The sequence below is a fragment of the Anas acuta genome, chromosome 7, assembly GCF_963932015.1.
Source record: "Anas acuta chromosome 7, bAnaAcu1.1, whole genome shotgun sequence".
Classification (NCBI taxonomy): domain Eukaryota; kingdom Metazoa; phylum Chordata; class Aves; order Anseriformes; family Anatidae; genus Anas; species Anas acuta.
The window spans coordinates 23986739-24011475 of NC_088985.1; the positions used below are offsets into that span (position 1 = coordinate 23986739).

Consider the following 24737-nt stretch of genomic DNA (forward strand, 5'->3'; position numbering starts at 1 on the left):
GGAAATTAGACCCTCGGAGCGGGGAGGTCCCAGCACAGCCCCCTCCGGAGAAGAAAGCGGGGCCAGGAGCCAGGGGCAGCTCGGCAGCCGAGGGATCCTGCAGCGTGCTGCTGGCGACATCATGCGCCCTCTTCTACGGTCAAAAAGCAGCGAGGGTGCGTGGTGAGGCCTGGCAGGCTCTGCCCGAGCTGTGCTGGCAGCCACGGGCCGGGGCAGGGGATGCAGCAAGGAGCAGTGTGCATGCAGCGTGCAGGGTGTGTGCATGGTGTGTGCGTGCTGGGTGTGCGCACAGGCTGCACGGGTGCTGGGGCACTGTGCTGGGTGCTCACCGGGCTGTGTGCAGGTGCCTCAGCCTTCGCGATGCTCCAAAAAGAGCAACGCCAGCCCCAGGAAAGTGTCCTGGAGGACAGTGCTCGGAGTCAGCATTGCTCTGCTCACCTGCACCCAGTCCGTGCTGCACCACCTGGGGTTTGCTGGAGGGGACACACTGGGGGGCCATGAACCCAGCTGGCCCCGAGCTGATTCCCGTCCTGCTGGGGGATGAGCCACCAGGCACAGGGCTGCAGGGAGCCAGGGGATGGGTTGGCAGGGATGGGACGAGCACCCGAGGGCCACTGGTCCCAGCACCAGAAGAAGAGAGCCTCCCCGAGCCTGCCGGCAGCCCTCCGTGGAGCTCAGGCTCCCTTCCCCCCGCAGCATGTCTCGCTGCCGCCTCGCTCTAATTTCCTGTCCATTGTCCCCAGCGCAGGCAGGCTCCGTGCTGTGCGCCCTGCCTCGCCTCCCCGGCACAGCCCGGCTCATCTCCTGCCCACCCTCCACTCCCCTCTGCAGCTCCTGGGTGCTCGCCCGTGTCCCCAGCCAGCACGGGGCGCAGGGACTGGAGCACGGCCACCACGGCTGTGGTCCTGCTCTCGTCCCCCCAGAGAAATGTCCCAGCCCATGGGGAGGGTCCTGGGGGGCAGCAGGTATCGGGGGGCACCCTGCAGCCCCACACACATGCCCCAGCCCCATGTGGCCGGTGCGTTCACAGTCACGGCGTGCTGCAGCTGGCTTGCTGCCTGTGTTTGTTTTCTGTACCTGCTGCTCGCCAGGAGGGTGTTGGAAGAGTTTGTGTGAATAATTAGCGGGGTGGTTACCAAACCGGGGACGAGCTAACGGCTCAGCGGGGTGCTGGGCTCAGGCGGGTGCTTGCCCCGAGTGCACACACGTGTGCAAGGCTGCAGGCACAGCGCGCCCACAGCTCTGGGGCACACAAGGACACACGAGCACAGCATTGCACGCACGTGTGCACACTCACACCAGGTTTGCCTGGCATCCTGGCCTCTCCACGGTGAACACTGAGGGCAGCAGTGGTTCCTGCCCCACAGCAGGTTCCCACACCTGGCCACCATCCTGCTAGCCGCGGGGACCCACTGAAGGCATCCGTGCAGAAGCCCTCTGCTCAGGCAGGCACCCTGTGAGAGGGTGCTGGAGATACAGTGGAGGTGTACTTGATGCTCACGTGGAAGCAGCACCGTGGGAGACAAGCACCGGGACTGAGAGCTCTCGAATCCAGCAGGGAGAGGAGAACTGGGACAAACGGGCAGAAGCTGCAGCCAGCCACGTTCCGGTGAGGAACAAGGGGTTCAGCAGGGCACAAGAGCTGCCACTAGAAGCAGCCCAGACCAGTACAAGTGCTGTGGCTGCAGCCTCAGCTGCCTGCGGATGTGCTGTGGTGGGGTGACCCAGGCAGTGCCCCAACAGTGCTGTCCCCATCCCTGCCACAGCCCCTTTCCACATCGGAGAGCTCTGTGCCCAGTCCCACAGTGGCTGCTGGTGAGGTTTTGGCAAGTCCGTGACTTGTATGGTGGAGATGGGGCCCCTGCCACATGCTGCCCAACAGGGCACAGCTGCTCCAAGCCCCCCAGGGAGAGTGGCAACAGCAGAGTGGCACCCACGGGCCATGCAGATGAGGGCATGGGGAGGATGCTGAGTGCTCAGGTGCAGCTTCAGGGGCTTCCCTGTCACCTCCCTGCCTACAGTCACACTGCCCTTGTCCCCAGGGCAGAGGGGACAGGGCAGATCTATCCCTCGTCCCTCACCGTGCCCTGGGTGGAAATCCCCGTGGGGGCTGCCTGCAGGGGGGGGCTCCGCTCCTGAGCACTCGGACCTGTGCCCCCGGGGGTCTCGGGGTCAGCAGGGTGGGATGGGATGGGATGGGATGGGATGGGATGGGATGGGATGGGATGGGATGGGATGGGATGGGATGGGATGGGATGGGTCGGGTCGAGCCACCGCCCCGTGAAGGTTACGAGCCACACTCCCGGCGCATCCCCCAGCGGGTCCCCCCGTAATATTTCGGCTCCGTATCGAGCGGCGCTGCCCGGCCGTGCTTCCACTGCAATTTCGGGCAGTAAATCAGCGCGGCGCAGCCCCACCTCCCCGCTCTCCATTGGCAGCGGCGCCCCTCGCCCCGCTCATTGGCGAGCCCGCGGCCGCCCCGGCCCTACATAAAGCCCGCTCGGGCGGCCCGAGCCGTCGGGAGCCGGGCGCCGAGGAGCCGGAGGCGGGCGGCGAGGAGGGCGCTGCGGGATGCGCTCCCCCCGCCGCCGCCGCGGGGGCACCGGGCAGCCCCCCGCGCCCGTGAGTAGGGGGCGCGCCCCCGCGTCCCGACCCCGGGTCCCATCCCCGGTAACTTTGTCGGGGACTTGGGGTGGCGAGGGAAGTTGGGAGCCGGTGTGGGGAGGGGGCGCCGGTGGGCTTAGGGGGGTGGGAGAGGGGGCGTGGGGTGCGCGGTGGGGTTGGGGGTGCTGGGGACGTGGCAGTGGCGAGGGGCAGAGGGGAGAAAGGGGGAGCCCCTCTCTCGGGGGTATTCCCACCGGGTGGGGGGCGTGGGGAGAGGGGTCTCGGTGTGTCTGGCTGTGCGGGAGGGGGCTGGTGGTGATGCCCCAGCCAAGCCCCCCAAGGACCCGGTGTCCCCTCGGGCTGAGCTCCGAGGCGGAGGTGACTGCTCGTCTCCACACTGCATTAGCTGCTGCTGGCTGAGCCCCAGCGTGCCGGGTCCGGCGCTGAGGAGTCCTGCATGGGAGGGGACAGGGACAAGGATGGGGACAGGCAGGAGCTGGGGGCTTCGGGCCCCTCGGAAGCACCCCTGGTGGGATGCGAGCCTGGGCCGGGGTCTGCAAGGGGGGCATGGAAGGGAGCAGCACCGAGCCTGGCCCGGGGCACATGGCTTCAGCTGGAGTGTTGGCACTGCAGGGTCTGGGCTGCTTGGGGTCGAGGTGCTAGGGAAGGGGTGCTGCTGGCATCCCTGAGGTACCACGGCCCCCGTGGGAGAGGGGCAGCGAGTCTGCAGGTCACCTCCCGGCCCTCCTCTGCCCTGGGAGGCACAGTGGTGGCAGGAGGGGCAGAGCCATGTCCCTGGGACACGGGGCACTGCCGTGGTACCGTGTTGTCACCGCTCTGAGGTGCCTTTGGGGTGTGATGGGGCCCTTGTTTTGTGGTGTCACGCAGTGTCAGAGCAGTGCTGGTGGTGGCTGTGGCCCGGGATGGGATGCTGCTGCAGTGGTGGGGCGTGACACCGCTGGGACGTGCGGCACGGCAGGCGGCGATGCCACGGTGGCACATGGGATGGGGTGGCCGTGCGGGCAGCCAGCTCCTGTCCCCCTGTGCTGAGGGTCACGGGGACGTGCATGGGGAGCCCTGCGGGTATCATCACCCAGCTGTGGTGAGGGGTTTGTGGGGTGCGACCCCCTGCCTGGTCCCACACACCCTGCTGCTACCCTGTCCCCAGCCCATCCTCATGGAGAGGACAATGCATGGGGATGGAAGGGCCCTGAGCCACGTCCCTGCCATGGAGCAGCTGTGGGGCCAGCACCCTGTCCCCGTGTGGGCACCCATGGCGCTTCCTGCCATGCCCCCATCCCCCTGCTCCTCTTCCCATCCTCCGCAGCTCGGCTCGGTGCCACCAGGCTCCGCCATGCAGAGCAAGGTGCCCTGGGGTGACCGCAGCTCCTGGGGTCACCTTGCCTCCAGACACCACGCGATGAGCCAGGGTCAGGACACGACAGGACTGAGCTCAGTGCCAGCTGCATGAGCAGGGCCTGGCATCCTCAAAGCCCTGGTGGAGGCTCCTGCCATGCTGGGAGGCACGGGGCCTCTCCCATCCGCCAGAGGAGCTTGGATCTTCCTCCCTCTTTCCCAAAATGGCCTGGCTCCGGGCCGGGCAGCCCCCACCGTGGCACCCAGCACCGGATCCGTGGGGAAGGGCTCTTTGTCCCCAATCAGGAGCATTGTTTCCTCCTGGAAAAGCTCCATCCAACTTGGAGGGAAGCTGTCTGCAGCTGGATGGGGTGGGGGGGCACACGGGGAGCGGGCCAAGCTGCGGAGAGGGGGAGCTGGAGGGGAGGCAGAGCCTTGCCTGGGGACAGCCACCCACCCGTCCCTGCAGGCTGGGGACAGAGAGAGGGGCTTGGGGTCACAGGGCAGCCCTGCAGCCCTGTCTGTGCGTGGGTAGCTTGTCCTAGTGAGCCCGGGTGGGCTGGGGGGAAAAAACTCCCTTTCCCTTGCTGCTGGACACCCTGCTGCTCCTGGGGAAGTGGGGACAGCAGCCAAATGGCACCACAGAGCCGTGTCCCCTGCTGGGCCACCCAGCTGTCCCTCCAGACCCTCCTGCTCCCAGCCAGCTCACGGGACCGTACCCATTGCCGGGGATGTGCAGCTTGCTGCCACTGGGGTTTTGTCCCCCGGAGGGGACTGCCTGCCCCATGGGTGGCTGTCCCCAGTGCCACCTTGCTTGTCACCTGCGCTACAGCCAGGTCAGAGCCAGCTCCAGAAGCTCCGCAGCCCTGCCAGCAGTGCTGGCAGCCACAGCTCTGCGCAGCCCGGGTTAATCGAGCCTCTCCTCCCGGCACCTCCTGCCCGTGGCCACATCCCTGCGCACACACACACCTTCCCTGCCAGCCGGGGGGAGCTGCCCCCGCGGGGTCCCCAGGAGGAACCGCACCAGCCTGGGCAAGGGGAGCCTGAGGGGAGGCCTCATGGTGGCTGCGGCTCCTCAGGAGGGGAGCGGAGGGGCAGGCGCTGAGCTCTGCTCTCTGGGGACAGCGACAGGACCCGAGGGAACAGCATGGAGCTGGGACAGGGGAGGGGCAGGCTGGGGGTTAGGGAAAGGGTCTGCACCCAGGGGGTGGTCAGGCACTGGGATGGGATGCCCAGGGATGAGGGCGCAGCACCGAGCCTGACAGAGGTCAAGAAGTGTTTGGATGACTCAGGTGTACGGTCTGATTTTTGGTGGTCCCGTGTGGAACCAGGAGCTGGACTCAATGATCCTTTGGGGGGTCCTTTCCAACTCGGGACCTTCTGTGGGTCAGGATGGGGAAACTGAGGCACACCGGAGTCACCCTTCTGTGTTCCCGTGGCCTTCCCAGCTCCGGAGGGTTGGCCGGGCAGGGCGCAACCTCCCCAGCCAGGTGACTGCCTGCTCCCCCTGCCGAGCCCAGCACCAGATCCACATCTCCTCCTGCCGGGATCCTGGGTGCCCGCAGCCCCTTGGGGCAGGGCGAGCCGTGGCTGAGCCCAGCTTTGTCAGCACCCAGTCCCTCCCATGGGATGTGCTCCCACGGCCCCGCTCCCAGCCCCACACTGCTGGCCCGAGGAGCCCGGAGGGTGAGCAGCAGCCAGGCAGGGCTGTGCACATGGGGGGCTTGGGGCTGGAGAAATGAGGGGCTGTGGGATGGGGGGCGAGGAGGGGAGAGAGAGCAGCTCCCGTGCGAGGGCAGAGGGGGGCTGAGGCTCCACGGAGCGGGGAGCCCACAGGCTGCAGGTCTCCCCCAGGTGCCCAGGATGCTGGCGCTGTGCCTGCTGTCCCTGGCCTGGCTCAGCGAGGGCTCGCAGCGCAGCGAGCCCATGTTCACCGCCGTCACCCACCGCCTCCTGCCGCCCGACTATGACAGCAACCCCACGCAGCTCAACTACGGTGTGGCCGTCACCGACCTGGATGCCGACGGCGACTTCGAGATCGTGGTGGCGGGGTGAGTAGGGGCACCCACACACGGCGCCTTGGGGACAGCAGGATGTGGTGGCCCCGCAGGGACAGGAGCTCCTCGCAGCACCATGTCCCGGTGCTGGCAGCATCCCTGCTGATCCCCTTACTTGCTCAAACTCGGTTTTCTCCAAAAAAAATCTCACGTGGTGCCCAGCTGAGCACTCTGACTGTGGAAGGCTTACAGCTCTGCTAATCCCCATCCCCTGCCGAGCCCCTCCAGCCGGCAGGAGGTGTGCGGTGCCCCGGTGTCCCTGCTGGCAGGGCGTCTGCATGGGGTCTCACAGGTGCCTTGAGCCCCGCTCTGGGGCTAGGTACCCTCTGCAGGGTGCTGGAAGCTTCCCAGTGGCCGGGTCCCACCCCGCAGCGCACTGCCAGCGTGTCCCCGAGCCAGCTCGGCTCCGCTGACAGGACTCAGCGCTCTCTGGAGATTCGCTTAATTGGCTGGAGGTTTTTTATAGCCCTTTAGTGGTGTGATGGCTCGGAAGGGCTGGCAGGAACCGGGGAGGCAGGAGCCGTGTGCTGCGCTGCCCCAGCATCAGAGCGGGGCTGGACGCGGAGCAGCTGCTGCCAGCGGGTCCCAGCCGTGGGGACAGCGACACGGGCTGGGTGTGCATGTGTGCAGCACGCTCCTCCACGAGGGAGGCTTGCACACGCACGTGCCCTCACCTGGAGGGGGGAATCCCTCACCCGTGAGCCCTGCCTGGCTGTCCCTTGCTGGCACAGGGCACCCACATGGCCATATGCTGCTGGGTTGGCTCAGGAGCCTGCTGCCCCTGCGAGGGGGGCTCATCCCTGCAGGGACTGGGGGTGTCTGCCCAAGGGAGCACCAAGCCTGGGCAGCTGGGGCTCCCCGGGGGTGCACAGGCCACTGCTGGCAGCCAGCGGTGGTTTTGTAAGCAGCAGGGCCCGTTGTGTAACTTGTTTACTGGTGTGCAGGGCGGGAGCAGGGGGGAGCCTGCGGGGCGCAGCGTGCCGAGAGGATTTGCCCTGCGTGCTGCCTGCCCTGCCAAAGGCTGCAGGCAGGGACCTGTGCCCCATGCTGCTGGGCAGACACGGGATGCCCGATATGTACTGGAAGGGGCCCAGGCTGAGCCCTCCCCGTGGGCAGGCAGACCCACATCTGGGTGCTGAGGGCAGCCTGGGTCCCTCGGCCACCACAAACCATGCAGGTCTTTGCCATGCCCACTGTGGGGAGTGCGCAGTGCCAGGGGACACGGGGACAGGACAGGGGCTTTCCTCCTGTCCCCTACCCCCGGGGACCCATCTCCTGCTTGCACCCGCAGGTACAACGGCCCGAACCTGGTGCTCAAGTACGACAAGGCGCGGGGCCGGCTGGTGAACGTGGCGGAGGACGAGCGCAGCTCCCCTTACTACGCGCTGCGGGACCGGCAGGGCAACGCCATCGGCGTGACCGCCTGCGACATCGACGGGGACGGCCGCGAGGAGGTTTACTTCCTCAACACCAACAACGCCTTCTCCGGTGAGCCCCGGCAGGGGGGAGGCTCCCGGCACGGCTGCCCGCGACCTTCGGCGCGTGAGGGATGTGTGCGGGCTGGAGTTAATTTCTCAGTTGAGTGGCTCCATTGATTGATGGCAGCGCGGGCGGGACGCGGAGCCCGGCCAGCTGCTGAGTCAGCGCTTCCCGCTGCCCACCGCCCTCCCCGCGGCACCCCGAGAGGGACAGCAGTGTCCCCTCGCCGCTGGGGATGCGTGCTCTGGATGCCGTGCTGCCAGTCCCGGTGTGCCTGGCAGCAGCCGTGCCCTCTGGACAAAGCCAGGGGCTGATCCTGCCCTGCTGGTGCTGTCCCAGCTCCTGGGGGTGCCCCTCTTTGGGAGGAGACTTTGTGCCCCAATCTGGCACCAGGCACCCCAAGAGCTCCCCGTGTCTCTGCTCCAACCCAGCTCTGCCCTGTCCCCATCCCACAGCAGCAGATGTATGTCCCTGATTCCCCCAATTACTCAGGCTGCCGGCACACCTGTCCCTAAACCCGGCACTGCCACGGCACTGTGCCGGGCAGCACAGCTCGCTGCCTGCGCCTGGCACCACGGCGGTTTCTGCCTTCCCAGGGATGATCTATGGGGCTGTGCCCTGCTGAGACACATTTTACCTTAATGAGTTGTTTCTTCTCTCCGTCTCCTGGTGGCACTTCAGAGCCACGGGAGCTCTCACAGTGCCGTGAGCAGGGGGCTGGGATGCTCGCCTCGCCATGGGGCTCCCCGCACCGATCCTGCTCTCGGGGAGCAAACTGGGATCTGGCACCACCAGCTCACGTCCCAGGGGGCTGCACGCAGGGCTCGGGGGGGGTGATGGCTGCGCAGCCCCCTGACCCGTGCTCCCCCAGGCATGGCCACCTACACGGACAAGCTCTTCAAGCTCCGCAACGGGCGCTGGGAGGACCTGCTGAGCGACAAGGTGAACCGGGACGTGGCCAGCCGCTTCGCCGGCCGCTCCGTCGCCTGCGTGGACCGGACGGTGAGCAGGCAGGGCAGGGTGGCCAGGGGGTGTCCCCCATGTCCCCGCTGCCCAACCAGCCCCCGGGACCTCTCCCCTCGCGTGGGCACTGTCCCCATCCCACCCTTGCCAGGGCTGAGGGTGTCCCCCCCTCCCAGCAGCCGGTGGCTGTCAGGGCTGCGGGCGCCTGTCCGCGCGGTTGCCGCTAGCTGATAAACGCGCCTGTCGAGGTGATTTATGTTCCTGTCACCTGCTCTTTCTTCTTCCTCCTCCCCCAGCAGTTTGTTTCCAAACGATTATCGCTAAATCAGGGCCCAGCTGCTGCTGCACGGGACAAGGAGGGCGGTGGGGACGGGAGGGAGGGGGCACCCGCACCACTGGGGAGCTGGTGGGACAGGGTGCCCTAAACTGGAGAGTGACAAGGTGGCCGTCCCCAGTCCCATGTGCTTTTAGCCACGGTCTCACCCAGCCCTCACCAGGCACTGCTGCCCGTATGCCATGCACCCAGGCCCTCTGAGAGCTCCCAGCCCCACAGCAGGGAGGATTAAGCCCGACCCCATCCCCGTGGGCCCAGGTTTTGGCCGGGAGGAGCAGGGCGAAGGCGCAGGGCGCGGGCGGGCGCTGAGGCGGTGCCGCCGGCCGCAGGGCTCGGGCAGGTACTCCATCTACATCGCCAACTACGCCAGCGGCAACGTGGGCCCCCACGCCCTCATCGAGATGGACGTGGCCGCCAGCGACCCTGCCCGTGGCGTCGTGGTGCTCGTGGACGTGGCCGCCCAGGCGGGCGTCAGCAGGTACACAGGTACGGAGGGGACAGGGCACAGCCCCGTGCCATGACCTGTGCCACGCATCTGCCTGCCTGCCCCGTTTATCAGCAGCCCCACAGCCCATGGGAAGGAGCTGTGGGACCCCCCCATGCCTGCTGACCCCCCCGTGGCATCCGCAGGGCTTGGGGATGCTGGCAGAGGTGTGTGCCAGCCTGCGCCCCGTGCCACCACTGGGACCGCCGCCGTGCCCCGTCTCTGTGGCGGTAAATTGTCACTAATTAGGAGTGTTGTCACCATGGCGATGGCAGTGATTAGGTTGGAAGTGACACAAACGGCTGCCAGCCCCAATTAGCTCCTGATGAGAGGGACTGAAGGAGGGAGATGGGCAAGGAGGGGGCGCAGGGGGTCCCAGGAGCACCGGGACTGGCACAGGGGCATGCACCCTGCTGGGGCAGGGCGGCCCCCTCACCCCTGGCTGCTGTCCCCAGGGGGCCGTGGGGTGGCCGTGGGCCCCATCCTGAGCGACAGTGCCTCCGACATATTCTGCGGTAACGAGAACAGCCCCAATTTCCTCTTCCACAACCGGGGGGACGGGACGTACCGGGACGTGGCAGCTGCCGTGGGTGAGTAGGGGGACAGCAGGGACAACCCCGGGTGGAGGGGACACGGGGACCGACAGCCCCGCTGACTGCAGGGGATGGCTGATGGCTGAGATTGGGGACCACAGGGCCACGTCCCCAGGGGTGTCCCGGGGAGACAGCAGCAGGGAGGGTCCTGTCTCCCCGTCCCCTTGCTGCTCGCAGGGCTGGATGACCCCTACCAGCACGGACGCGGTGTGGCGCTGGCCGACTTCAACCGCGACGGCCGCGTGGACATCGTCTACGGCAACTGGAACGGGCCGCACCGCCTCTACCTGCAGGCGGGGGCCCCCGGCCGCGTCCGATTTCGGGTGAGGGCTGGGGCTGCCGAGCCCTCGCTGCTGGGGACACCCCAGCTTCACCCCGCTGTGGCTCCGAGCCCCGCTTGCCAGCGGCCTCCTGCTCGCCGTGCGCGTTGGCAGCCCCTGCCCGTCCCTTGCGCAGGACATCGCCACCCCCAAGTTCTCCATGCCGTCCCCCGTGCGCACCGTCATCGCCGCCGACTTCGACAACGACCAGGAGCTGGAGGTTTTCTTCAACAACATCGCCTACCGCGGCTCCTCTGCCAACCGCCTCTTCCGGTAGGGCCGGGGGAACGAGCAGCCCGCGCCGTGCCGCTCCCCGCCGCTGGCACACAGGGGACCCCCGCTCAGGCTGTGCTCGTAGAAGGAGCCATGCCTGAGCCCTTCCCCGTGTCATTACCAGCTGCGGCGGCCGTGCCTGCAGCAGCCCCTGGGGTCCCTGTGCCGCTGATCAGCAGCCGCCTGGAAGCTTGCTCGTGGCTCCCACTAATTGTGGGGATCGATTCCTCGCCGCTGCCTGGTGGCTCCCCCTCGCCTCACCGCTGTCTGCCTACCCACTCTGGGTGGGGGGGGGGGGGTTGTGGGGAGCTGGGAGCCCCTGGAGGGGTTCTCCAGTCCCCAAGGGTTGTGGCAGTGGTGGGGGATGTGAGGTGCATGGCCAGTCCCTCAGCCACCAGCAGCACCCCTGCCAACCCCATGCCCTCCAGGTGCCACCGGGGCTGTGACCTCTCTACCGAGCTGCTCCAGGGAGGAGCAGGCACTTGTCCCCCAGCAGCTTCCAGGCATGGGGACACGGGGGCTGGCACTAACTCCCCCTCTGTGCCCGGCAGGCTCACCCGCAGAGAGCACTCAGACCCCATCGTGGAGGAGCTGAACCCAGGGGATGCGCTGGAGCCCGAGGGACGGGGCACGGGTGGGTCCCCAGCTCAGGGGTGGCTCGTGCCGGGGTGTGCCTGCCATAACGTGCCCTCATAACACAGCACAACCTGATCCTGTCCTCACAGGGGGTGCAGTGACAGATTTTGACGGCGATGGGATGCTGGACCTGATCCTGTCCCATGGCGAGTCCATGGCGCAGCCCATCTCCATCTTCAAGGGCACCCAGGTGAGTCAAGCAGGGGCTCCTTGCACCGTCCCCCCTCCCTGCCCCCTCTCCTGGCTCACCCCCTGCCCATCCAACCCTGGCAGGGCACTGCCAACAACTGGCTGCGTGTCATCCCCCGCACCCGCTTCGGGGCCTTTGCGCGGGGGGCCAAGGTGGTGCTGTTCACGCGGCGCAGCGGCGCCCACCTGCGCATCATCGACGGCGGCTCGGGGTACCTGTGCGAGATGGAGCCCGTGGCACACTTCGGGCTGGGTGAGCTGGAGAGGTGTGAGGGGGATAAAACCCCGACAGCACCCCCAGGCAGCGGCCAGCTCTGCGTCCCCAGCACCCAGGGACCAGCTGTGGGAGCAAGGGGAGGATTTTCCTCTCCATCCCCATCCCGGAGGCGCCCCGCTAACAGGCTGCCCGCCTGCAGGGCGCGACGAGGCCAGCAGCCTGGAGGTGACCTGGCCCGATGGCCGTGTCCTGGTGCGAGCCGTGGCCAGCAGTGAGACCAACTCCGTGCTGGAGGTCCCCTACCCCCCGGACACAGAGGAGCCGCTGGTGCCCACCCCGCTGGAGGTGAGGGCTGGCTGTGGGGCGCAGGGGGAGTTTTGAGGGGCAGGAATGAGGGGCTGGGCTCTCCCGGTTCCTGCCCCATCCCGGCTGTGTCTGCTTCTCCCCCAAACGCAGTGTGGGCAGGGATTCTCCCAGCACGAGAACGGACGCTGTGTAGGTGAGTGGCTGCTGGGGACGTGGGCAAGTGGCACAAAGGATGGAGCAGCGGGGATCAGGGAGCCACAGGGCTCGTGCGTGGCTCCATCCACGCACAGGAGGAGCCAGGGGGCTACCGGCAGCAGCTCCCAGCCCACATCCTTCTGCCTGCAGACACCAACGAGTGCACGGAGTTCCCCTTCGTGTGCCCCCGGGACAAGCCCGTGTGCATCAACACCTACGGCGGGTACCGCTGCCGCAGCAACAAGCGCTGCAGCCGGGGCTTCGAGCCCAACGAGGACGGCACGGCTTGCGTGGGTGAGTGACGGCGGGCACCAGCCTCCCCCAGCCCTGCAGCGGTGCCCCCAGATGGTGCTGCACCCCCCGATGGTGCTGTGCCCCTGCCCAGGGCCCGGCCACCTCCTGCGCCCCGCTGGGCACCTGCCCCATCACCCACACCCCAGCTCCGTAGCTGCTCGTCTCCGTGCCCGCTGGTCCCACACCTCCCCCCCAGCTGCCACTGACTCCCCTTCTCTCTCTCTTTCTCTCTTGCTCCTTCTTTCGTTCTCTGTGCAGCTCAAGTGGCCTTTTTTGGGGGATACCCCTCTGCCGGGAGCTGGCCCTGGCCCCCCCAAGGTGCCCTCCTCCCTCTAGGCTTCGGACTCTGCCTTTGCCTCTATGCACTTTAGCCCCTGCCCGTAACTCGCCAGAGCAGCCTTGGCGGAAGGACCGGCCGCCCTCTGCCTGTCTCTTCCTCTCTCTCTTTCTCTCTCTCCATGTCGAAACCGCCCTGCAAGCGCCGGCTGCGCCGTGCCGGGGCGGCCGCCTCGGGAAGGGCAGGGGAAGGCGGCACCTTCCCCGGGACAGCAGCCAGGGAAAGCAGCCCCAGCGCTCCCCTCGCCTCGCCGCCGCCTCCCCGGCGCTCGCTTGCTCCGTCGACTTGATACCGTACCATGTGCCTGCTGGTTTGGCCTGCGACGTGTTTGCTTCTCCTGTCCCCGCTGCAGCGGGGGGATCCCCCTCCCCGGCACCGCCAGAGGAGGGTCCCCCCAGCCCGGCAGGGGAGGGACCCCCCCGGTTTGTTTTTTAACGTATTGACCCCACTGTTTGGAGTCGGACCCTGCTCAGTCTTCCAGCCCCAGTCCCGGAGAATCCCCCCAATAAACTGTACCCTGTCTATTAACTGGGCTCTGGGAGCACCCCCTGGCCTTGGGGGGAGGCTGGCAGGAGATGCCTGGAGGGTCCCCCTGGAGGGTCCCTGCTCCTCAGGGCTGTGCTGCTTCCCCTCGCTTCTCCCCCACCTTGCCCATGGGTGCTGCTCCCCAGGGCTTGCAGGACTGCAGCCAGCTCTGCACCACCACCCCCAGGACACCTGCATGCTGCTGCTGCTGCTGCTGTGGCTTCTCCCTGGCTGTGGGTGGATGCTGCCAGCCCCCCCTAACCTGCTTCTGCCCCCCCAGCCTCCCTGGGCATGGTCCTGTGCAGGCTGTGCCTGCTGCCACCCGAGCAACCCCTTTCCTGTGGGGATGTGTCCTGCTGGGGCTGTGCTGCTCCATCGCTCCCTTTCCTTTTCCCCCACGCTCACCCTCCTTCTGGGGCTGCCCCCACAGCCTGCTCGGTGCTCCCCGTCGTGCCAGGGGGTGCCCAACCCCAGCACAGCCCCCGGCATCGCTCCGGCACAGGAGGAGGCAGGGCAGGTGGCGGGGATGAAGCGTGAGGTTTATTGAAGGGCTCCATGCAGGGTGCCCCAGCGGGAACAGCGGGGCTGGGGGCCCCACGCGCACAATGACCGAGCTCAGGGGGGGTCCTGGGGGGCAGAGCCCTCCCCCTGTTGCTCCAGGAGAGCCACGCAGGCTCACTTCCACCCTGCACCCACGCAGGGGCTCGTCCCATTCCCAAAAATCCCCACCTGGCCCTTCCTTGCAGCCGGGGTCCCCACAGGCTGAGAATTGGGGTACTGGGGGCAGAGGGGGGGGTTCTGCAAGGTGCAGGGAGCAGGGCACCCCCGATGCAGGGGGGTGAGGGGCGCATGCGGGATGTGTGGGGGCAGAGGAGGGCTCAGCAGCAGGAGCAGGGAGCTCGCTGGGGACGGCACGGGGTCGGGCAGGCAGCGGGGTGCTGCCGGAGCATGTGGGGTGCGCACAGCACCGACACGCAGACGAAGTGGCACTGGGGCAACGGGCCCGTGGCACCAAGAGCAGGGCACCCCGGGGGCACAGGGCGAAGCCCCCCATCCGGGGCACTGCAGGCACTGGGGCGCTGCCCGCTGGGGCTGCTCGGGGCGGGGGCGGCGGCGCAGAGCACCCCGGAGTGGGGGCTGCGGGAGCCCTTTGGCACTGGTTTGGCTCAGTGGGAAGCACCTGGGACGCCCTAGCAGCAGCCCCTGCCCGCAGCGGGTCTGAGCAGGGGCAGAGCCGCTGTGGGGGGCACGTCGCAGAGGGGGGGAGCGGGCAGCCCCCGGGCCCCCCCCGCCCACCCACCCACCCACTCTGGGCTCAGAAGCGGGTGCTCTGGTAGTGCAGCCTGCGGATTTCGGAGAGGCCGCTGTCCCGGCAGTACGAGTCCCTGCAGGGACTCTCTGCCAGTCACCGGCCCCCCGCGCCGCCCCCCCCACCGCCGCTGCTGCTGCTGGAGCTGCCGCTGCTGGAGCTGCCGCTGCTGCACCGGTCCTCGTAGATGGAGATCTCGATCTGGGCACTGCTAAGGACCAGCCGGGGACACGGCAGCCACACACCCACCGCCCGACTGCCCACTGTGCCCCCCTCCCTCACCCTCGTGCCCCCCCAGCGATGCCCTCCCCACCCCGCCACCCTGCCACAGAGGATACAACCCTCATGCCACGCTCCAGGGGGTCGGTGAGCAGCAGCCCCCGCGGTGCGTAGATCTTCTCGTTCTGCTCCTGGATGTACTTGGAGATCTTCTTCAGGACCTGCTGGTGCACAGGGGCATGCTCAGGGCTGCCAGCAAGGACACCCCAAACAGCCCCCCCCTCCAGCTCCCTGTGCCCTCCCCTGGGCATTGGCACCTTCTCGTAGTGCGTCTCCATGCAGAGGAAGATGAAATAGGCGGTGGCGCAGGCCAGGCACCCCTCCAGGTACGAGCTGCCCCCGATCTTCTCCGCTTCGGCGTAGAAGCTGTTAAGAGTTTTCACGGTCTCCTCGAAGAGCTGGCGCTCGATCTAGGGCAGAAGCTGCAGTGAAGACAAACCTGGCCAGCAGCTGCCCCCTGCGCTGTCCCTCCCGCTCCCTGGGGTGCCTCGGAGACCACTTAAACCTCTCCTCCCTGCTCAGTGCTGTCTCAGCTCCCTGGCCCCTGCATGCCAAGACCTGCTGAGCCTCCACCAGAGCCTCCCGGTGCCTGCAAACCCCAGGCAGGGGGGCAGTGACAGCTCACACCCTGCCCCAGGCACTGCCCAGCAATCCAGCTGCATTGGCTGGCTCAGGGCCTTGCAGCACCCCATGCCTTCAGACCCCTCTCCCAGCCCCCAAGCCCCACAGGACACCGAAAATAGGGCACCCCCCCCCCCACACACACACACACACACACACGCCACTGGGTTCCCTACCCGGCTCTCTAGCTCGGGGGGGAACTTTGTCTGGAACTGGCACGTGGTCCCGTCGCTGTAGTCCCGTTGCACAAAGACCTTGGTGGCCAGGGACGCGCTGCGCCGCAGCTCCTGCAGGCTGTGCACCTTGGGGGGGGGGCAGGGGGGTGAGCCGGGGGGGCTGCAGCCGGGGAGAGGGTCCCCAGGCAGCAGTGCCATATCCCCAGGGAGCCCCCGGCACGGGCCATGCGCTTGTCCCCGTGTGCACCGGCTGCTGCGTGCGTGGTGTGTGTCCCCTGGGGTGTCACAGGCGGCATGGGGACAGCCCTCGGTCCCCAGCAGCTTCCCAGCAGGAGGAGGGCAACGAGCTGAGCAGGGGGCCGCAAAAGCAGGTCTGCAGTGGCCGTGCAGCGGGGGAACGGTGGCACAAAAGGGACCAGCAGGGCCCGGCCAGCCCTGGCACCCCACACGGGATGAGAACCCACAGCAGCCCCCTAGCCATGGGTCGCAGCGGGGATGGAGAGGAGGACGGCGGTGCCAAGGGCATGTCGTGCCCCTCGTGCAGCGTGCCATCGCCTCCTGCCACCTGCCCCACACCGCACCCCAGCCCCGCACGGACCCCTCTGGCAAGGGCACCCCGCGCCGACCCCAACCCCGCACCCAGCCGTGCGCGCAGACCCCAGCTCCCAGCCCCAGGCGGGTCCCATCCTGTCACCCCCCGCACCCCGGCGACCCCAGCCCCGGGCAGTGGGGCAGAGTGGGTTTCGGTTCTGTCCCCTCCCCGGGGCCGGTCCCCGCCGCAGCCCCGCACCGGGCGGTTCCCGCACCCACCTCCGTGGCCATGGCGCGCCGTGCGCCCCGGGCCGTGCCGAGCCGTGCCGCGCCGCCCCGGGCCGGGAGATGGAGAAGCGGAGCTGTCCGCGGGGCCGGGCCGAGCCGAGCCGAGCCGAGCCGAGCCGGGCGGGCGGCACCGGCGCTGTCCGCGGTGCTGCCGAGCCGAGCGGCGGAGGCGGAGGCGGGCCCGGCACGGCCCCGTGTGCGCAGCCGCCCGGGCCGGCCCCGAGGCCGTGGGGATGGGCGCCCGCAGCCGTCAGCGGGGAACCCCCGGAGGAGCCGCACCGCCCCGGGGGGGGCGCAGGGGGACGGGGAAACGGCTGCCGGGGGGGTGCCGCCGGGGGTGCTTGGGGGTGGCCGCCCTGGGGAGGGCGCACGGGGCGCTTGGGTGGCTGCCTTGGGGAGGGTGCGGGGGGCGTTTGGGGGGTGGGTGCCCTGGGGAGGGTGCTGGGGGTGCTTATGGGGCTGGCTGCTGTGGGGAGGGTGCTGGGGGGGCCGGCAGTGGGGCTGGCAGCCCGCCCCGCCGGGGCGCGTTGCTGGGTGCTGCTCAGGCAGAATTTGTGGCTGTGGAGAGAGAGCTGCGGTCACGGCGCAGGCAGACATCAAAGGGGAGCGCTAACGAATTCCCTGTTATCTCTGCACGGTGACAGCTCAATTAGAGCCAGGGGAAGGCAAACGGGCAGAAAACAGGCGCTGTCCCCAGAGGAGGAGGAGGGGGTGGCGCAGCAGGGAAGTGGGTGAGGGCTGGTGGCCGGGGGCTCAGGGCCTGTGAGGGACAGAAGGGCGGCCAGCCTGTCCCTCGGTGCTTGGGGACACCGGGCAGGGTGCAGGGTGACACAGCCCTGGCAATGTGCACACAGCTGGGGACGGGCACACAGCTGGGGTTGGCACATAAATAGAAAAGTGCACAGACACAGCTGGGATGCGCACACAGCTGGGAATGCGCAGGGACACAGCTGGGGATGCTCATGGACACAGCTGGGGATGCGCACAGGCACAGGCGTGCACCCACCCTCATGCATGCACCCACCCGTGCACCCACGGGCCCAGGCTGGCACACCCCGGGGTGTCCCCGGATGCCCCCAGAGCCAGGTCCCGCTCGCCAGCCCCTTCCCGTGCCACACCACGTCACCGCCTGGCAGCGGCCGTGCCAGTTTCCATGGCAATGTGTCCCCTGCCAGGAGATGAGGTTCGCTCTCCCACGCGGTGGCGAGGGGCCGACAGCAGCCAGGGGGGGCCCAGCTGTCCCTGCCGCCCCCAGATGCATCCCCCGGGCTCTGCCCACCTGATGCACCCCGCGGTGCTGCCGTCCCAAGGGAGCTGCCGTGCGGCCTCACCACCTAGCACCGAGCCTTGCCCAGCATCAGGGAGCTGCCCCATGGCACTGCCCAGCCCCACGCAGCCCCCTAGAGCCCCCCAGGCCTGCCAGACCCCCCCGCCTGATGCCCCACCGTGGGCTGTGCAGCTGTAAGCAGACAGCCCTTCTCCCCCCACATTGCCAGGGGGCTATTTTTAGGCTGCCTGGCAGCAGAGGCGGGCACGGCTGCTGCAGGAGCTGCCTTTATTCCTGATATTCCTTGCTCCAGAGCCCTCCGCCCCACAGGACAGGGGTGCAGGAGCAGGGGGTGCCACCACTACGTCCCCTGGTGCACGGAGCTGCCCCCCGGCCACAACCCCGACCTTCCCGTCACTCCTGGCACGGTGCATGTGGTCCTTTAGAGGGGACCCCCCCGCAGCCCCATCCTGCACCGAGCCCCTGCCCATCTGGGGGTGCAGAGCCCCCTCCTCAGCCCGCAGCCACCCAGCGGGGCTGTCTGCAGCTCCTGGCTCCACTTCAAAGGGATCCGGGGCAGTGCCAGCCCTGGCAGCTGCCTCGCACGGTGCTGGAGGGGCTTGGATGAACAGCAAGGGGGGGCCATGAGCTCACTGCCCCGCCAAGGACAACAGTGACATTTGGGAGGCGAGGAGGATAGCTGATAACCTTTCCCGGAGGCACCAGGTGTGTGGGTGTGTGTCAGCACAGGGGGGGACGTCCCCCACACCCCGAGCCGCCAGCAAACAGCTCCAGGCACCCCAGTGTGGCCCTCGGTGCGGGAGGTGCTGCTCCAGAGGGACACCGCCCCAAACTGCCCGCAGTCTGAGCACCCCGAGGGAGGTGACACCGCTGTCCCCAGGGCTGGCCGTGCCCACCCGAGAGGTGTGTGGCCAGGGGGGTGCAGCACCAGGTCCCACGCACTGCTGGCTCTGCAAGCAAGTAGACAGGGAGGGATGCGGTTTGGGCAGGAGGTGCCCAAAATCATGGCCCAGCTTCTGCAAAGCTTCCTGCTGGGAAGTCAGGCTGGGCAAGGGCTGGCTCCCACACCTCCCCTGCCCTCTGCACAACAGGACAGGGGGGCGCAGCGCTGCCCGGAGGTCCCCACGTCCCCAGAAACAAGGCAAGGGAAGGGGCTCACCCCCCGGCCTCGTGCCCAGGGGTCCCCACGCGGTCCCTGCCCCATCCCTGCCCCGCACGGGGCCGGGGGTCGGGCAGGCGGCACAGAGCGGCACACACACGGCTCTGTGTGCTCGCAGGATTTACGAGCCGGGGCAGGAGCCGCCGAGGGGTTGGGAGGGCGCCAGGGCGGCCGCGGCCCCGCAGCTGTGCCCGGAGCGCTGCCAGCCGCATTCCTGGGGCCGCGAGACAAGCACCAGTGTGTGTGGGCGCAGGGCAAGTGCGTGGCCACCGCCGATCCTGGCCACCCTGGGGGTCCCGCAGCCCCCCCAGCGGCTCGGTCACACCGTGCCCCCCCTGCCCTCACCTCCTTCCAGCACCCCACTGCGGGGCAAGCTGGGCAGGGCCCCATGCTGGGTGCAACCCGGCACCGGTGCCTTTATGGGGGAGCAGGGCAGGGCCGGGGGCAGCCCCCCTGCAGGGCACGTCCCCTTACCGTGTCCCCGTGGCCGGACGTCCCTGGGGTCCCCACCGCAGAGGGGGCAGCCCCCATAGCCCCCGTCCCGGTGGCAGTGCCGGGCAGGGTGACCCAGGCGGTGGCGGGGCTGGTGGCCTGGCTGCGCCGAGTGACAGGAGCAAGTGTCAGACCTCCGGCCCTCTGCGGGGCCTGGGGACGTGGGCACGGGCACAGCCTGCGCAGACAGGGCGTGGGGAAGGGCAGCACCATCCATCCACACCCCTGGGAGCTGCCACAGCGGGAGGGCAACAATCCCAATCCCATCCCATCCCATCCCATCCCATCAATCCCATCCCATCCCATCCCATCCCATCCCATCCCATCCCATCCCATCCCATCAATCCCATCCCATCCCATCCCATCCCATCCCATCCCATCCCATCCCATCCCATCCCATCCCATCAATCCCATCCCATCAATCCCATCCCATCCCATCCCATCCCATCCCCCTGGCACGGCCCCCCAGAGCTGGGACACATCCCCAGGAGCAGAGGTCCCTCTTCCCACCCCAGTCACTGTCCTTTAAGCATGTTTTCTTTTTTTTTTTTACTTTCGGTCCCTATGAAGACCCTTTGAAGCCCAGCCTCACTGCCAGGAGGTGACTCAGTGGCTCTAATAAAGGCATCATGACAGACGGGGGGCCCAGGGGCTGGCAGGGAGCCCCTTGTCATCCCCCCCCCCGCCACCCCCAGACCCACCAGCCAAGGCTGCTCCCCGGTTAGGGCTCGGGGCAAGGCTCAGCACCACGCACGGGCACCGCACGCCCCCACAGCTCCATCCTTCAGGCTCCCAGCCCTGCCCCTGCAGCTCCTGCTCCCTGGCCCCTTCCCAGCGGAGCGCCCACAGCAATCAGCTCCCCGCTGCCCTGCCCCGGGCCATCCATCACCGGTTAGCTATTTCCCATCACCGTTTATCCCCAGACAATCTCACTCCTCCTGGGACAACCCGAGGCTTCCAGCACCCTCCCTTCCTGCTACCGGGCAGCCCTGATAACGGGGCCGCTCTATCTTATCGTGCTCCCGGTGGTTACACATTAACGGTGCCATCCCCGGGGCTTGGCCCAGGAGAGCCAAATTCAGCCCCAAAGCAGGCAGCGAGCATCCCTGGGGGCTGTGGACCAAGGCACTGAGCCCAGCACAGTGAAAACAGGCAGGGAGAGTGGGCTGCAGGCACAGGCACAGCGTGTGGTGAGGCTGCCAGCACGACCCCATAGCAGATGGCTCCCGGAGGGGTTTGGGGACCGTCCCTTCCCAGGGCAAAGGGCAGCTGCTATCTCCTGCCTGCAGCGGGCTGTTTGCTCTGCCACCCATTAGCAGAGCGCCTTATCCGGTGGGCAGGGGCTGGGGGCGGCACAGGGGCGCTGGCCAGGCTGGGGCATCGATCGTGGGAAGGGGAAGGGGCGCCCCAGATAACCCCTGCAGAAAAATGGGTTTGTAATGGGGTCCTCAGCCCGGCTCCCCCTGCTCAGCCCATCTCCGAGGGGATGGGGGAATGTGGCCCCATCCCGTCCCGCTGGGCTCCGGCTCTTCCCATGCCCCAGGCACCAAAAGTGCCTGGGAAAGGGTCTGCATGTCCCCCCAGCCCCCCCATCCTGTCTCAATGGGGTGCCCCCGGGTGACATAGGGTGACAGAGAGCTCAGATCTGAGGAAGGGGACAGAGCAGGAGCAGAGGCTGCAGGTGGCACCCTGCATGTGGGTGCTCCAGCACCATGGGGTCCCCGGGCTGTCCTGCACCCCTATCCCCTGCACCCCGCACCCCTACTCCAGGAGGGTCTGCCCAGGGGAGGGGGACAGGGCAGGAACCAGGGTCCCCCACCCCGTGCCAGGACCAGACAGGCTGGGGACGTGCTGGAGAGGGAGGCACGAAGCACCCTGGTGCTGAGCCACCCTGCGGGGGCACCCCGAGCAGCGCCGTGCGCCCACCCTGTGGTGCGAGGCAGGGCTGGCGGCGGGGAGGGAGGGAGAGTGGCCTGGCGTGGGGCCGGGGGGCCATGCCCGGGGGGGGCCAGCAGCAGGAGCAGATTGGCTGCCGGCGAGGCCTGCGGGCTCCTTTGAAAGGGCGGCGTGGGAGGCGCCTGGGGAGCAGGCAGCAGGCAGCAGGCTCGGTCCCGCTCGGCACGGCACGGCTGCGGCGATGCCACGGGCGAGCGTCCCCACGAGGATCACGGGCACGGCGCTGCGGGCGCTGCTGGCGCTGCTGGCGCTGCTGGCACCGGGCAGCGGGCAGCACTACGACTACTACGGCTGGCAGCCCGAGAGCGTGCCCCGAGGGCGCTTCTACGGCCGGGAGCCGCAGTGCGTGGACATCCCGGCCGACATGCAGCTCTGCTACGACGTGGGCTACAAGCGCATGCGGCTGCCCAACCTGCTGGAGCACGAGTCCATGGCCGAGGCCAAGCAGCAGGCCAGCAGCTGGGTGCCCCTGCTCGCCAAGCAGTGCCACACCGACACCCAGCTCTTCCTCTGCTCCCTCTTCGCCCCCGTCTGCCTCGACCGGCCCGTCTACCCCTGCCGCTCGCTCTGCGAGGTGGTGCGCGACTCCTGCGCCCCCGTCATGGAGTCCTACGGCTTCCCCTGGCCCGAGATGCTGCACTGCGCCAAGTTCCCCTCCGACCACGACCTCTGCATCGCCGTCCAGTTCGGGAACAGCCAGGCCACCCCGCCGCCAGGTAAGGGGGCAGGGCACGGTGACAGAGGATGGGGACACCACGTGGGGTGCCACCACGGAGCCCCCATCCCTGCTCCTCTAGGAGCACAGCCCCCGGGGGGCAGCAGCCCTGGCTGAGCACCCCTCGCTGCCTGCACAGAGCTGCCCCAGGGCAGCAGGGAGCGGTGCTGGGGGTGCCCACGGGAGCTGTGTCCCCTCACCACGTCCCATGGCAGCAGCACAAAGCACCCAGCCCCGAGCGCTGCACCTGTGCTGCCCCCTCGCACACGCAGGTTGCTGGTGGCTGTCCCCTCGGGCAGGGAAGGGACGTCACCCAAAGGCACACCAGGGTTGGGAGCAGGCACTGAGGGTTGTGGCACCCTCCGCCCCGCTGCCACCCTTGCTGCTGCGCCCCAGAGCATCGGCAGGGTCACCCCGCTCCCCATCCCTCGTGGGAAGCGGGTGCTGGGACTGGGTGCCCCCGATCACCTTGGCACAGCTCCCGGGGCTCCCTCAGCGTGTCCCCACTGAGCTGCCCCCGGTGACCGCAGCTGGTGTCACCCCACAGTGTCCAGGATCTGCACGCAGTGCGAGATGGAGCACAAGGCGGACGGCATGATGCAGCAGATGTGCTCCAGCGACTTCGGTGAGTGCTGGGATCCCCTGCCCCAACACCCCCTGCCCCCCACAGCCCCAGCTGCCCCCAGAGCAGCCCAGGTAGGGGTTTGGCCAAAAGGCACCGCTGTCCTGGGACAGCCCCATGGGGACCCTTCCCTTGGACCCCGTATGTGATTTGGGGTGCCTCAGAGATAGGGCAAGTGTGGGGGACAGGCAGAACGGGGCATCAGGCAGTGATTTCCCCCAAGACCCTTCATCAGGACCCAGCCCCAGGGACTTGTCACACCCCATCCCGCACAGACACCTGCCCCCAACCCCAGCAGTGCCCCCAGCACCCCCCGCAGAGCCCCCCGGCTGTCCCCACGCAGTGGTGAAGATGCGCATCAAGGAGGTGACGGAGGAGAACGGGGAGCGGCGCCTGGTGGCCGCCCAGAAGAAAAAGGTGCTGAAGCTGGGCCCCCTCAAGCGCAAGGACACCAAGAAGCTGGTGCTGCACATGAGGAACGCGGGCTCCTGCCCCTGCCCCCAGCTCGACAGCCTCGGCGGCAGCTTCCTGGTGATGGGCCGCAAGGTGGGCGGCCGCCTGCTGCTCCTCGCCATCTACCCCTGGCAGAAGCACAACAAGGAGATGAAGTTCGCCGTCAAGTTCATGTTCTCCTACCCCTGCCCCCTCTACCACCCCCTGCTCTATGGGGCCGGGCAGCACTAGGGCTCTGCCCCGGGACTCCTGCACTCGCCCTGCTCCGCACCCCTGGGGGCACCCCAGGACCCCAGAGATCCCCAGCTGCATTCAAGGGAGCCTCAACCTGCACCCAGGACCCCTGCCCCCTCCTGAACGCCCAGCTCTGCACCCCCAGGACCCCTGCCCTGCCTCCCTGCTTGTTCCTTGGCTGCCCCGAGACCCCAACCCCCTGCCCAGCTCCTGATGACGTGACTCTGACCCTCAGCCTTCCCCAATCCCTCCTCCAGCCCCCCAGAGCATCCCCATCCCATGTCCCCTCCCGCAGAGCTCGTGCCCCAGCCCTGGATCACCCCCCCCTCCCTTTTCCAGGGACCCCCCCCAGCCAAGGCAGCTCCTTGCTGCCCTCTGTGCCCGCAGACTGCCCCCCAGCTCCCACAGCCAAGTGCCTGGAGGTGCACGGCCACTGTCTGGGCTTCCCCAGCCCTCCCATCCCAGTCAGCTCAGTAGGGCGGAGCCCACCTCCAACCCAGTCCCGCTGCACCCCACATCCCCCCATCCCAGCCTGACCCCCCCCAGTAAATTATTCTGCCTCGGAGAAGCCTGGGTCCTGCTCCCTGTGGTTCTCGGGACCCTGGGAAGCAGGGGATGGGGCAGCCAAGGGTCCTGGCTCAATCCACAGCTCCAGGAGCCGCAGAGGGCTGGGAGCTTTGGGGTGCGCACAGGGAGGTTGGAGATGCTGGATGGGGCACCCCCATCCCCGGGCACCCCCAGGGCGTGGGTGCCAGCAGAACCCCAGGCTGGCTGCTCGGGGGGCAGCAGGGTGCCCCCGTCCTGCCCCAGCCCTGTTTACCCACCTGCCCCACACTGGGGCACCGAACCCGGGGTGTGCTCCAGCCCCGCAGCCAGCAAGGCGCAGGGCGCAGGGGCAGGTGGGTTCTGCTCTGGCCAAGGTGGAAAAAAACAGGGGGAGAAAAACTCCACTATTGCTGGGAGGTATTTTCCGCCCGAGGCTGCCGAGCGCTGCCGTAGGAATGAACAGCAGCAGCTATGTGAGAGCAGAACGGGGAGGGCGCAAATAAATCCCCCCTCCCGCAGCCCGCGGTTATCTGTAGCCCTCTGTGCTTTGCGTCACCGAGCTCCTCCTGCGGGGCCTTTGGGCACACATGGACACGGCCCGCGTCCTGCCAAGGGCTGGCTGCAGGAAGATGAGTAACTTCTCCCTGTGCCCTGGCCCGAGCTCAGCCCCCTGCCCCAGCATCCCCCCAGCACCCCCCCAGCGCATTTTGGGCACGCAGAGTTCAGCTTCTCCCCAAATTTCCCCAGGGCAGGGCTTGAGAGAGGGGTCCAGGAGCCCAGAGGCTGCCCCACACCATGGGGTACCCCAAGACCCGCGCCCCCAGAGCATCCCCCCGCCGTTGGGTGTCAGCCCGGGGGTGGGGGCACTGCCAGCCCCGGGGCCCGGCCCCCCCGGGGAGCTGCAGC

General features: G+C 68.3%; 3 protein-coding genes across 6 annotated transcripts; 2 read left to right on the forward strand and 1 right to left on the reverse strand.

The window, feature by feature from the left end:
• The first annotated feature begins 2495 nt into the window (after positions 1 to 2495).
• Positions 2496 to 12811, forward strand: CRTAC1 (cartilage acidic protein 1). 3 transcript variants are annotated; one of them, XM_068688234.1, is made up of 15 exons: positions 2496 to 2622; positions 5815 to 6011; positions 7309 to 7505; positions 8368 to 8498; positions 9123 to 9279; positions 9733 to 9867; positions 10048 to 10193; positions 10327 to 10463; positions 11015 to 11097; positions 11189 to 11289; positions 11373 to 11541; positions 11705 to 11850; positions 11962 to 12004; positions 12157 to 12300; positions 12559 to 12811. In XM_068688234.1, exons 1-15 carry the CDS (start codon positions 2572 to 2574, stop codon positions 12669 to 12671), a joined length of 1950 nt encoding a protein of 649 aa, XP_068544335.1. In that variant the 5' UTR covers positions 2496 to 2571; the 3' UTR covers positions 12672 to 12811. The 3 variants fall into 3 exon arrangements, with proteins under 3 accessions (XP_068544335.1, XP_068544336.1, XP_068544334.1); XM_068688235.1 differs by having other exon boundaries at positions 2540 to 2622; positions 5804 to 6011; XM_068688233.1 differs by lacking the exon at positions 2496 to 2622 and adding an exon at positions 5474 to 5646.
• Positions 12812 to 13728: 917 nt separating this feature from the next.
• On the reverse strand, positions 13729 to 19489 carry GOLGA7B (golgin A7 family member B). 2 transcript variants are annotated; one of them, XM_068688244.1, is made up of 5 exons: positions 19288 to 19489; positions 15548 to 15673; positions 15008 to 15160; positions 14810 to 14911; positions 13729 to 14672 (listed from the first exon to the last, which is right to left on the reverse strand). In XM_068688244.1, the coding sequence occupies exons 1-5, from the start codon at positions 19342 to 19344 to the stop codon at positions 14568 to 14570; spliced, it is 543 nt and encodes a 180-aa protein (XP_068544345.1). In that variant the 5' UTR covers positions 19345 to 19489; the 3' UTR covers positions 13729 to 14567. The 2 variants fall into 2 exon arrangements, with proteins under 2 accessions (XP_068544345.1, XP_068544344.1); XM_068688243.1 differs by lacking the exon at positions 19288 to 19489 and adding an exon at positions 16358 to 16639.
• A 1404-nt stretch (positions 19490 to 20893) lies between these two features.
• On the forward strand, positions 20894 to 24333 carry SFRP5 (secreted frizzled related protein 5). Its single transcript, XM_068688246.1, has 3 exons — positions 20894 to 21977; positions 22524 to 22601; positions 22942 to 24333. Exons 1-3 carry the CDS (start codon positions 21443 to 21445, stop codon positions 23280 to 23282), a joined length of 954 nt encoding a protein of 317 aa, XP_068544347.1. The 5' UTR covers positions 20894 to 21442; the 3' UTR covers positions 23283 to 24333.
• The last annotated feature ends 404 nt before the right edge of the window (positions 24334 to 24737 follow it).

Excerpts from the sequence above, each read along its gene's own strand:
- CRTAC1 (XM_068688233.1), top strand. The coding sequence starts at position 5,590 with ATGTGCTCCCACGGCCCCGCTCCCAGCCCCACACTGCTGGCCCGAGGA. Across the intron at positions 5,647-5,814 it reads TGGCCCGAGGAGCCCGGAGG|GTGCCCAGGATGCTGGCGCT; the intron begins GTGAGCAGCAGC and ends GGTCTCCCCCAG. Across the intron at positions 10,464-11,014 it reads TCTGCCAACCGCCTCTTCCG|GCTCACCCGCAGAGAGCACT; the intron begins GTAGGGCCGGGG and ends TGTGCCCGGCAG.
- GOLGA7B (XM_068688244.1), bottom strand. The coding sequence starts at position 19,344 with ATGGGGGCTGCCCCCTCTGCGGTGGGGACCCCAGGGACGTCCGGCCAC. Across the intron at positions 15,161-15,547 it reads CCCCCGAGCTAGAGAGCCGG|ATCGAGCGCCAGCTCTTCGA; the intron begins GTAGGGAACCCA and ends CTTCTGCCCTAG. Across the intron at positions 14,673-14,809 it reads TGGAGCGTGGCATGAGGGTT|ATCGAGATCTCCATCTACGA; the intron begins GTATCCTCTGTG and ends AGCAGTGCCCAG.
- SFRP5 (XM_068688246.1), top strand. The coding sequence starts at position 21,443 with ATGCCACGGGCGAGCGTCCCCACGAGGATCACGGGCACGGCGCTGCGG. Across the intron at positions 21,978-22,523 it reads CCAGGCCACCCCGCCGCCAG|TGTCCAGGATCTGCACGCAG; the intron begins GTAAGGGGGCAG and ends GTCACCCCACAG. Across the intron at positions 22,602-22,941 it reads GATGTGCTCCAGCGACTTCG|TGGTGAAGATGCGCATCAAG; the intron begins GTGAGTGCTGGG and ends GTCCCCACGCAG.